We start from the raw sequence: 12,456 nt of genomic DNA, 5'->3' as shown, positions 1-12,456 counted from the left end.
GGAGGAAGAAGAAAAAAAATGGACGTAGGCGAAAACCAAATCGTGGAGCGAGCCGAGAGGTATTTAGTCTGCTACACAGCCGTTTTAAGTGTCGTCACGCAACGCTCTCTTTGAGAGCGGTATGTATGGGTATTATACTATATGTGCTCTTGCTAAATGTAACGTTTTTAGACACTTTTGGGTGCAGAAGTCTTTGAATTAGAATAGGAGTGTCAGAGTGTGACTAGCACAAGAACGTAGGCACTCGAACATTTTCTGTTTTGAAACGGGATTCTCAGATGGGGGATTTGGGAATTAGGCTTTACATCATTTACTGATGGATTGACGAAAATCGCACTAAAATCTTCATTTTTTTTCCTACTAACAATTTAAAACACAGACCATCTTTGTTCTTGGTTTCTCAATATAGCAATACACTTGTTTCTGTATCTGGCATTTCAAAGGGTCATTCTTGAACTACTGAGATTGTGTTCGGTTATTGACAGTTTGCTGAGCCCTCATAGCTCACCTGATCCCAGTGGGATATTCGTCAGTCAAATGGGTGCCAAGGATCCTGAGTCGCTATTTTGGCTCATACGTGACGTCATTTCGTACAACGTAAAATTGGCGGGAAGCTCAAGTTTCTCATTGCAGTTATTTTCTATTATTTGAAACGGGAGTCCCACTTAGGACAATAACGGACTGGTGAAGGTGTAAAAAGCAACAGACCACTTCCGAGTTACAAAAACTCTCACTCTGTAAACGAGGCTAAGTGCAAAACCTTTCCTGTGAAAAAAAAGTTTTATTTGCACAAAAATACAAAATCATTTTTATATCAATAACTTCGCACTCAGCCTCGCTTTGAAAAAGAATCTTGGAGCAACTCGGAAATGTCCTTAAGACGGTAAAAAAAAATTACATAAATTTTAAGACCTTCATTTTTTACTAACAACTTAGAAATGTACAATATTTATTAAAACTAAATGGCCATAATTAACAATAAGTCATAAAAAATCAATGAAAAATTACAAAGAGTAATGTAAATTCTTAATATAAGAATAATAAACTAGTCATATTTAACAATAAATTGAAAAGTAATATACTGAAAGTGAAAGTGATCTAGCTACTGAAAGTAAACAGAATATTTTCCTTGACAGATTATCACTAGCCTTAATATTTCTTAAAGTGATGAAAATGTGTTCGGATCATGACCGTCTTTTTCAACCTTCAAAGCCCACTTTTTTTTCTTATGAAAATTCGCAAATAAAGGAGACCGTAAGAAAATACAAAATGGCCATGTGACAGTACCAAACAAAGAGTTTCCAGCCGCTTTAATGTTGGACACAACTGGTTGCGCGTGATCTGTGGACACAGTTGATTTTTTAAACGATTGTTGTCGAACAAATTTCTTTTGGATCGGATGGACTTGAAGGCTTAATAACCAAACACACTGTCATCTTTTTATTTCGGACTGGAAAAACATTGTCCTTTCTGGTGTGACCTTGTCTTTTAAACAGCTAAAAAGGCGCAAAGTTTCATCACTTTATATGTGGCTTAATGTTCACCTAGTCGTGTCAATAAACACCGCTCGGATATCGCTGGCGAGCCAAACATTACGTCCTGTACATACTATAATAAATAATTTTTTGAGGAGGCCTCCAGTCACCTTAAGGTGGTTTTTAGGAGGGTCCTCTAAAAAAAGAAGATCAAAAATATATGAAAAATACCCTAAAATACGGTTACAAACTAATACTACAGGAAAGATTTAAAAATTGAACCAACATTACAAATACTAACTACGATTCAAAATGATTTAATAAAAACTGTTTCAGTTGTGTTTCAACTGCGTTTATGCTGCGGACGCGATACTCTCAGGGAGTGGACCACATAGAGAACAGTCTCATAACTGAAGTAATTAACAAGTTGAAAAGATATGTTTTATGTCGCATAAAATTATTCTAAACTGTAAGTGTGAACGGAATCTGCTAAGGACCAGATATTTACATTGAACAAATATTGTGCCTTACACGCTTTTGCAGATAAAACTTTGCAAATAAAAGGATATTTGGAATTAACCAAAAAAGTCATATTTCACTTCTTAAAAGACTAACTATCAAATATAAATGGACAAGACAAACGACTGACTGGAACAAAATACGCCATTTCACTATTTAGAAGGGGTTTGGAAGCCACAAGTAAAAAAGTGAAGAAAAGTTATCGACGAAGACTGGCATTCCTTAGTTATCTAAGAATTCAACAATATCTGTTTTGACAACAATATTTAGCTGAGTCCTCAGTGATGTGAGCGTGTAGAAACTGGATGTTACGAGTATATAGCTGATTCGAGATAGGATGTCACGTTAGAAGCTGAATTCGTGCGCTACTGAATGCAGAGATGATTATATTAGTGAACGTCATTAGTTCATGGTTGCTTTCGTTTTTATTCTTTTACTTGTATCCCAGTCTGCAAGCGACCAAGGTACCGGCAAGTGAGTATCTCATCATTTAGAGTTCGTCATAATGTGCTGCAATGTAACTGAAAAAAACATGATTGTTATTTTTTATAAGGAAACGTATAAGGGTCTTCAGGGTAAATCTTCTTAAATTACCCCAAGATAGGTCATTTCCGATATTTCCGAAGTCTCTGTTTTAAACTCTCCGGAGGGCTTAATTTCAGAAACTGGGAACAGCATTCAAAGACAAAATTCTTTTATTTCTCTAAACTGCAACAATGTTTTTTGCAACTTAAAAACTTTAATCAAGTAAAGAATGATCCTCGCTGTTGTCATTTGTTACCTTCTCCCAACATCAGTGGCTTCATAGCTCAGTTGGTTAAAGCTTGCACCGATATCGCGAGGTCACGGGTTCAAATCCCGTTGAAATTCTGAAGTTTTTTCAGGTTTCTTTTACGCAATTGCATAAATTGCGTTCACAACTGCGAGGATCATTCTTTACTTGATTTCATTTTCCGCTGTTTTCATTTATGATTTATTTCATATACATTTATCGCATTAAAAAATTTAGCCCAAAAATTGTCAAGTTTTATTCGTAGTAATTCCATTTTAATCTTCTTCATCCGAAACTATTCTTTATGTTATAAGTATTATCAATGTGTGGTATTTCTAACACTGTCTTTTTGCGTTTCATTGACTCAATAACATTTTCAACTAAACTTACCCAACCGACCTTCATTGGTCGAGATTTAAAGTGACGTCATCGCCAATCAGCATAAATGGTGCCCAGTGCTTCACTGCACTGAATTCTTTTGACTCCCGCATTATTTTCATGGCCTCATGAAGTGATTTACTTGCGCTCTGCCCCTTGACCAAATGTTTGTAAAAGTGTTCCATAAACGCCAGAGTGGCTTCGTCGTCAATCGCCCAAAGTGACGCAATAACAGAACGCGCACCGGCTCCTAAAAAGGCACGTGCAATACCAACCACGCCCTCAGCCTTGGTCTTCCCTCGTCCACTGTGACAGCAGCTCAAGACAACAAGCTTGGCGTCCAATTTTGCATTCAACACATCTGTCATTGTTAAAAGACAGTCTTTCTCTTCGGGAGGATTGGAGCTGCCATGATTAGGTGACAACAGAATTTCACCCCTTTCTGCAGAACCGTGAGCTGCAATGTGAACTAAAGAAACTGATTTTAGCCTGCTTAACACTTGTTCTTTTGTAGCGTTTTTTCCAATGACAGGCTCAACGTTTAATACCTCACCAATCATTTGTACCTCTTCTTCAGCGCCAGGAAGCTGCTTAATTTTCTCTCCTTCGATGTTTACAGTTTCAATCCACGGATTACCAACAAGCAGTGCACCAGCCGTACTATGGCGCCCCTCTGGACACTCTGCCAGCAGGCGCAAGCTTGTTAGTGACGGAGCCAATCGAATTCTCAGCGTTTCAGACAAATACCTAGGCCTGGAATTTTGATCCAAAAGGGCAGCATAAGGAATCAAGAATGATGAACCATCAGGAACAATGATAAGTTCCTCATCTTTTATCAAGTGTGAAATGGGAGCGATCACAACATCATACAATTCTCTTAAAGCTTCACTCCCAGCTTGTAGCGATGTAAGTTTTTTTTCACCTGCACCCCAGTACCTATCGGATAAAGCTTCATTTGTTTCATCTTCTGGATCACGAAGGGAGCGATCTTCGCACCTGGCACGTTCAGTGGCAAGCCTACCAACACCAATCTGTTCGTATGCTTTGTCAGTCATATCTTTCAAGGTACCATTGATTTTCTTTTGCATCGACTGCATTTCTTGTCCTTTAGGCAGTACCCAGAAGAACACTGATTCGAAAACTTCCACAAGAAATGTCATAGACGCTGAAATAAAGCTTGAAATGTTAGTTGTTATTTCCATCTGCTCTTTTGATGCAGATGGAGTTGATTTTACGCCAAACTGTGATTCCATGAGATCTGTGAGAGCTTGCGCTCGTCCCCGCTCAGTTGTTAAAAACGCCTCTTTGGTCTTGCCTTGTTTTAACTGAACACGCCACAAATAATTGTACATTTTGAATTGATCCCGAAAAGTGATTTTCCATTCGTCTTTCCCTCGAAGAAGGAACCTCATCTCCTCAAACACTTTTATACTGGATTCGTAACACTCTTCAGCCTTACGGAAATCATGACGTTTTTCAAAACTATGACCAAGACTTGCGTACGTGTTTTGTTCTAAATTTTTGTCTCCAATCTCTTTTGCGATACTAAGAGACTGCTGATTAAATTCGATTTCTTTTTTATAATCACCGAGACGGCCATAAGAAGCGCCAAGGCAGTTATATACTCTGCCTTCTCCTTCTTTGTCTGTAATCTCTTTTGCGATTCTAAGAGACTGCTGATGAAATTCGATTCCTTTTTTATAATCACCGAGACAGCCATACGAAACGCCAAGGCTGTTATATGATTTGCTTTCTGAAACTTTGTCTCCAATCTCTTTTGCGATTCTAAGAGACTGCCGATAAAATTCGATTGCTTTTTCATGATCATTGAGATAGTAATACGCAGCGCCTAGGTTGCCATATACCTGGCCTTCTTTATCTTTGGCTCCAATCTCTATTGCGATCCTAAGAGATTCCTCATAAAATTCGATTGGTTTTTTACAATCACCGAGACGTGTATACGCAGCCCCAAGGTTGGAATATGCTGTTCCTTCCAAACTTTTGTCTCCAATCTCTTTTGCCATACCTAGAGATCGCTGATGAAATTCGATAGCTTTTTTATAATCACCGAGACATCTATACGCTATGCCAAGACTGTCATATAATGACCCTTCTGAATGTTTGTCTCCAACCTCTTTTGCGAGACTAAGAGACTGCTGATGAAACTCAATTGCTTTCGTATAATCACATTGACAGCTATACACAATGCCAAGGTTGCCATATGCTTTTCCTTCTGAAACTTTGTCTCCAATCTCTTTTGCGATATTAAGAGACTGCTGATGAAATTCGATCGCTTTTTCATAATTACCGAGACATCTATACGCACTGCCAAGGCTGCCATATGAGCCGCCTTGTGACTCTTTGTCTCCAATCTTTTTTGTGATACTAAGAGACTGCTGATGAAATTCGATTGCTTTTTTATAATCACTGAGACGGTTATACACAACGCCAAGGTTAACATATGCTCTGCCTTCTAAACCTTTGCCTCCAATCTCTTTTGCGATACTAAGAGATCGCTGATGAAATTCGATTGCTTTCTTATAATCACTGAGACAGTCATACACAACGCCAAGGTTAGCATATGCTCCACCTTCTAAACCTTTGTCTCCAATCTCTTTTGCGATATTAAGAGATTGCTGATGAAATTCCATCGCTTTTTCATAATTACCGAGATAGTAATACGCACCGCCAAGGTTGGTATATGCTTTGCCTTCTGAACCTTTGTCCCCAATCTCTTTTGCGATACTAAGAGACTGCTGGTGAAATTCGATTGCTTTTTTATAATCACAGAGAGAGTGATACGCATTGCCAAGGCTGGTATATGCTGCACCTTGTGAACCTTTGTTTCCAATCTCTTTTGCGATGCTAAGAGACTGCTGATGAAATTCGATTGCTTTTTTATAATCACCGAGACGTGTATACGCAGCGCCAAGGTTGCCGTATGCTGCCCCTTCTGTACCTTTGTCTCCAATCTCTTTTGCGATACTAAGAGACTGCTGATGAAATTCGATTGCTTTCTTATATTCCCCGAGAGAGGAATACGCGTTGCCAAGGTTGCAATATGATGTGTCTTCTGCATGTTTGTCTCCAATCTCTTTTGCGATACTAAGAGACTTCTGAAAAAATTCGATTGCTTTTTTATAATCAGCGAGACCGCAACACGCAGCGCCAAGGTTGCCGTATGCTGCCCCTTCTGTACCTTTGTCTCCAATCTCTTTTGCGATACTAAGAGACTGCTGATGAAATTCGATTGCTCCTTTATAATCACCGAGAGAGTGATACGCACCGCCAAGGTTGGTATATGCTTTGCCTTCTGAACCTTTGTTTCCAATCCCTTTTGCGATACTAAGAGACTGCTGATGAAATTTGATTGCTTTTTTATAATCACAGAGAGAGTGATACGCACCGCCAAGGTTGGTATATGCTTTGCCTTCTGAACCTTTGTCTCCAATCTCTTTTGCGATACTAAGAGACTGCTGGTGAAATTCGATTGCTTTTTTATAATCAGCGAGACCACAACACGCAACGCCAAGGTTGCCGTATGCTACCCCTTCTGTACCTTTGTTTCCAATCTCTTTTGCGATACTAAGGGACTGCTGATGAAATTCGATTGCTCCTTTATAATCACCGACACAGTTATATGCACTACCAAGGTTGGCATTTGCTTTGCCTTCTGTATCTTTGTCTCCAATCTCTTTTGCGATACTAAGAGACTGCTGATTAAATTCGATTGCTTTTCTATAATCACCGAGAGAGTGATACGCATTGCCAAGGTTGGTATATGCTGCACCTTCTGCACCTTTGTGTCCAATCTCTTTCGCGATACTAAGAGACTGCTGATGAAATTCGATTGCTTTTTTATAATCACAGAGAGAGTCATACGCATTGCCAAGGCTGAGATATGCTTTTCCTTCGGAATCTTTGTCTCCAATCTCTTTTGCGATACTAAGAGACTGCTGATGAAATTCGATTGCTTTTTTATAATCACCGAGACAAGCATACGCACTGCCAATGCTGGTATATGCTTTTCCTTCGGAATCTTTGTCTCCAATCTCTTTTACCATAGTTAGAGACTGCTGATAAAATTCGATTGCTTTTTCATAATCATTGAGAGAGTGATGCACAAAACCAAGGCTGTTATACGCTTTGGCTTCTCTATACTTGTTCCTTGTCTGTTTGGCCTCATTCAATTCTAACTCGAAGTAATTTTTGGCAGTTGGGAAATCACAGCGTCCTAAAGCTGCAACTCCGAGGTTGTAACTGGAGGTTTTGTCTTTAAGTCCATGTTTACCTTTACCTTTCCTAAAAGACTAAATACAAAGCAAAATTACTAATTTTAACAAAATTTGATATTAGGCTAATGCAAAATACTACGCCCAACCGTTAAAAAGCTTTAGGCCCCAATATCAAGCCGATCTTTATACATCTCCTTGAAATTTAAATGCGAAATATCAAACCATTTTTCTTTTTCTGATCATGTTCTTAATTCTCGTAACCTTTCTACTTTATTATGCATTGAGATTGATATGAGAAAATCAATGTTGATCACACTTGGGACGTAACTTAGGTTAAGAAGTCGCACTAACACTTAGATTTTGTTAGTAGTAGACCTGTCTTATTTGGAACCCATACCTCATCAAGTATGTTAAAGCTACAAAAGAGGCGATACAGAAAAGAGCCACACACCTGATTTGTGGCTCTGATAAAAACAATTCGCCTAACGTGGGATATTTTTGAACTGTGAAGGAAACATCTTAGCCGGGCAATTCGTTCATGATCTACTTTACCGGCACTAGAAGTAATGACGAGTATAAATCCATCCTCAGAGCAGCTCAGTTCAATTATTTCTATTAAGTACTCTTTTCTTTTCATCGTTTTATTTTCGACTGAAAGGCTATGCCGTCGGGTTTATACAAGCTTCCAGTCTTTTGATTTGCATTTTTTCAAGCTGTTTGTCTTTTTTTTTGAGAATATTTAATTCTTACCGCAACGCGCCAAAAAAAGATCAGGTGACTGGTTATTTAAAAACCTAGAAGTTGGTTACGCAACTTACATTTCAAAAGTGTCACCACCCATCGCACATCGAAGCTTACTATAGCCTCATATGGAACACAAATTGTAAGTATAATATTTGCCCGTCGTTTCAACCGAAATTGACGTGTGTAATAACTTTCTTTGTAATATTAATTTCATTTTTCAGTTGACTACTTCTTCTTCTACTACTACAAGTGCAAAAAGAATTCCATATACGCGAAAATCAGTTAGTGGTGAAATCTTCAAGTTAAAGTAGCCCTTTAATCACAGGAGCGAATCACTTTATTTCTTCCAAGCTGCACTGAAAGAGACTTCACACTCGAAATTTAGCTTTGTTGTAATTGAAGGCCATAAAAGACTGTAAGCCTTACATCGATTCCGAAAGCTGACTTTCCATTCGTCTTTCTCTTGAAGAAGAAGCCTCGTTTTCTCAAACAAGGCTGCAATAGACAGATCCTTCTGAAACATCGTCTCCAAATTGTCTTGCGACAAAAAGATACTTGCTGATAGAATTCGATTGCTCTTTCAAAATCACCGCGAGAGTTGTACACGGCGCCAAGGTTGCCATGTGCACGCGCTTCTAAATCTTTTGCTCCATTCTCTTTTGCTATACTGAGAGCCTTCCGATGAAATTCGATTGCTCTTTTAAAATTACCGAGAGAGTGATACGCATTACCAAGGGCACCATATGTGTCTCCTTCTGAATATTTGTTTTTAATGTCTTTTGCGATACGAAGAGCCTGATGATGAAGGTCGATTGCTTTCAGTCCGAAATCACTCAGAGAGTGATAGAATTTGCCAAGGTTGACGTAAGCAGTCTTTTGAAAGTCTTTGTCACTTCCGTTTTCTTTTGAGATACTTAGAACCTGCTGATGACATTGGCTGCTTTTATAAAATCGCCGAGAGATTTATATGCAATACCGAGGTTTGTATATGCACCACACTCGTTATCTCTGTCACCTGCTTCCATGGCTTCTTTCAATTCGTTCTCGAAGCACACTCGGGCTGCTTTAAAATCACCACAATTTAAAGCTATCTTTCCAAGGTCAAGACTGGAAAATGAAACCTTTGTCGAGGATACGTCGTGTATCCCATGTTAGCCTTTACTTTCTGAGTGCGACTAAAGAATGCAAAAATTCCTCATTTTACTTAAAGCGTGCTGTAAGAATTTCTAACTAGTGTAAAAAACTTTGCTAATCCTTCAAAAAGCTACAAATAAATGTATTGTTTACAAAATAAAGCTCTATATGTCTCGCTATTGTTTTCTTAAAAAAAGAGCAGTATCACCAAGAGGCGTAAAAAGGGTGCTCTGGTTTTGCTTCTAATAAACGACGAAGTAATAAGCGCTCTTTGGCTAGAGACGTCCTCTGACATTTCTAGCTTTGACAGAATGAAATGGGAAAATAGCGTTATTTCTTTTTTATTTTTACACCTTGTAGTCCTTGGAGAATGAAGTTGTATTTTTTCTGCTATTTTGAGGCAGTTAAAAACGAAAACGGGGGGAAATTCTCGAAATACTGCCCCTGTAACACTGCTTCAAACTATGTTTGGAAAATTCCAAGAAAGACTTCCTGTGGCTGTGTTTTTAATTCAACTAAAACGAATTTTGCTTCTTCCAGTATCAATGCATGGCTTCTGTATTAAGGCGTCTTAGACGATCGGGACTCTTTTCCTTGTGCAAAGGTTTAATTTTAACGGAAGTCTCACACAGTAGACGGACAGTAGGCAAGAGGTACTTAAAGCTTTATCAAGGAAAAGTAAAATCACATATGAAGTAAATACAGTCCAGTTTGTACCCGCTGGTTAAAATAATGCATACAGCATTCAACAGTTCATATACGTTACTTTAAAAACGTACTTGAATAACCAAGAGCCCATGGCATAACTTAACTTTTTGCCTGTTGGTAATCTAAGTGTCAAATTTCCACGTAGGTGTCAGGCGTGTAGGAGGGGGGGGGGGGTCCACGGGTTTGAATCAAACCCCCCTTTGCATGCAGGTCAGTGATGGAGGACTAGAAACACAAGCTGTTAATTTTCTGCTTTTAGCATATAGTGGAGGAATGTAAAACAACCTTTGAGTGTTTTAGCTCAGTTTAAATTACCCTGTAAGAAAACGTTTAAGGTATCGGGAAAGTCTTATGGGCACAAATTCGAAAGCCTTGCACGAAGTACAGATATGCCTATCGATCTGGACGAAGTTGTCAACGTATTTGAAGGCCTCCACCCTAGGATGATGCAATTGCAAAGTTTGCTTTACAAAAAGGAATGGTCCTGTTGTGGGTTGATAATTAAGTAGCCCATGTTGTGACCCCAGTATATCCTATTCGTATCAGTACGAACACCCCTTCTCAAACCCCAGCTACGCGCCTGGATGTCTTTTGGCTACAACCACCAGAGTTCATTTCGTGTTTCCTTTCTTGTTTAAATCAAATAATCTCAGTTAGGTTTCAATAACAAAAACGTTAATTTGCACAAGAAAGGCTAAAAAAACTAAGTCTTGAAGGATTCTGGGAGTTCTTGCCAAAGAATGTCGTCGTGCCACATGCGACATGTAGTATCGTTAAGACAGTCATTACACAAGCAACTAATATATGGAACCAGAGAAAGGAGCATATTAAAAAGTATAGCAAAGGCCAAGAACAGTTTTTAAGGTGATTCCCTGGTTTTGCACTTCACATCTCTTACTGCGCATAACAAGATGGCCTCCGTAAAAAAGAGCACTGTGTGAAGTAACATTATTAAAATGAAGTTGACTGAAGAGAGACGTTATTGCAATTTTTGCTTGCGGTTGTTTCTTGCCGAGGTGAGACTCAATGTGGTGGGAATGTGTATAACGTAAGCAGTACGCGTGTTGCTGAGTTAGCCTTCCTCACGGATAACCTCGATAGTGGATGTTTAATTTGTGCTTACTCACTTTGATTTTCATTTAAACGCTTTCTTTATCACATTGTGTCCTAAATGTGATATCTCGATGTAAATTCTGTAAAAACGGATTTTTTAATACTTTCTGCCCCCTTTCACATACATTCTATTTTGAAACTCGCTTCAGTCCTTTCGTAAAAATCGGAGAAAATGCATTTGGTGCGCACTTTCTGCAGCTTTACCGCAAAAACGAGCACGGTGACCCCCATTTTTTACTTTTTGATTTTAATAAGGACAGTGCTTCCTTTCGATGAGAAAAAAATTGGCACAAATCTATGTTCAGTTTTTTGGCAATTTTACTACATTGTACGGATTGAGCTATCACGGGTCGAATAGCGTATGCCCAATTAAATTCTACTTTGGAGCGTAAAGTAAAAACAAGGGCATTAAAAAACATTTTTCTGGTACGTAAGTGGATAAACAATATATTAAAGTCAAATTCTGTGCTATACCACATGCATCATTGAAAAAATGTTTCCTTTTTGTCTAGTTTTGCGCTGCGCGAGGTTTTTGTCAAAGGGTCCAAAATAAGCGTATTTGTCAGCATTGTGACGTCACAACGAGCACGGTGACCCCCACTTTTTATTACTTTTTTATCATCTTCTTGAGTTGTTACATCAGTGTACCAAGTTTTAGCTACAATCTATGTTAGGTTCTTTTACTAAGGAATCACCTTAAAAGCACAAATAATGGATACAGCAAGGTGACCCTGTACTAAGCGATCTCAAGTGTCAGGAAGTCCCAAAATTTTCCTTTCAAATTTTCTGTAGAACGAACATGTGTTAACTCGACTCTAGAGAGATCACTGTGGGCGCCCAATTAACACAGGTTCTATTTTATTAACAAACCCATGATTACAAAAAAATACAATCAACTTTCAAGTACGAAGCGAAAATAATGTAAAAAAAAAAAGATTACAAAACACATAAATTTCAAAACTGTCAGACATAATTTATAGAAAGGAAAAAACTGATTGTTAAAAACAGTACAGTCAAACCGGTAACGACCACTAAAGCACGACCTGATCACAAGTTTAAATTGACTAACTCACTGTACCTTACTTACATGATTTTGATATTATTTTCTATTCTCAAAATTTGGTTTCAGTTTTATTGATATATTTCTATTGTGTTACGTATGAAAAAGCCACATTACGTTATGTTTGTTTTTATTTTTCCAATGTTTACCCTCCTCCCGGAAAAATAGTGGCATATAACCCCTGCCTCCTCATAACGGCGACTTGCCACTTCCCTCAAGGTGGCCATTGTCGTAGGCAAAAAGATATTCTCAGAAAATAACTTTCGCCATAAACCACGAATTGGGAGGCAACATGTTTTGTAATACGACAGACTACAT

The 12,456-nt window shown here is 38.5% G+C and overlaps 1 protein-coding gene across 1 annotated transcript in view; it reads right to left on the bottom strand.

The window, feature by feature from the left end:
* Positions 1-910: 910 nt before the first annotated feature.
* LOC140951908 (uncharacterized) overlaps positions 911-12,456 on the bottom strand; it is a 31,752-nt gene continuing 20,206 nt past the window's right edge. Inside the window, exons 7-8 of the mRNA XM_073401281.1 lie at positions 3,157-7,454; positions 911-2,515 (exon numbers count right to left, since the gene is read on the bottom strand). Coding sequence (XP_073257382.1) covers positions 3,168-7,454 — 4,287 coding nt within the window. The 3' untranslated portion in view covers positions 911-2,515; positions 3,157-3,167. The remainder of the gene's footprint in view (positions 2,516-3,156; positions 7,455-12,456) is intronic.

The sequence above is a fragment of the Porites lutea genome, chromosome 11, assembly GCF_958299795.1.
Source record: "Porites lutea chromosome 11, jaPorLute2.1, whole genome shotgun sequence".
Lineage (NCBI taxonomy): Eukaryota > Metazoa > Cnidaria > Anthozoa > Scleractinia > Poritidae > Porites > Porites lutea.
The sequence above is the reverse complement of the archived record's forward strand: the minus strand, read 5'-3'. Positions and strand labels throughout refer to the sequence as shown.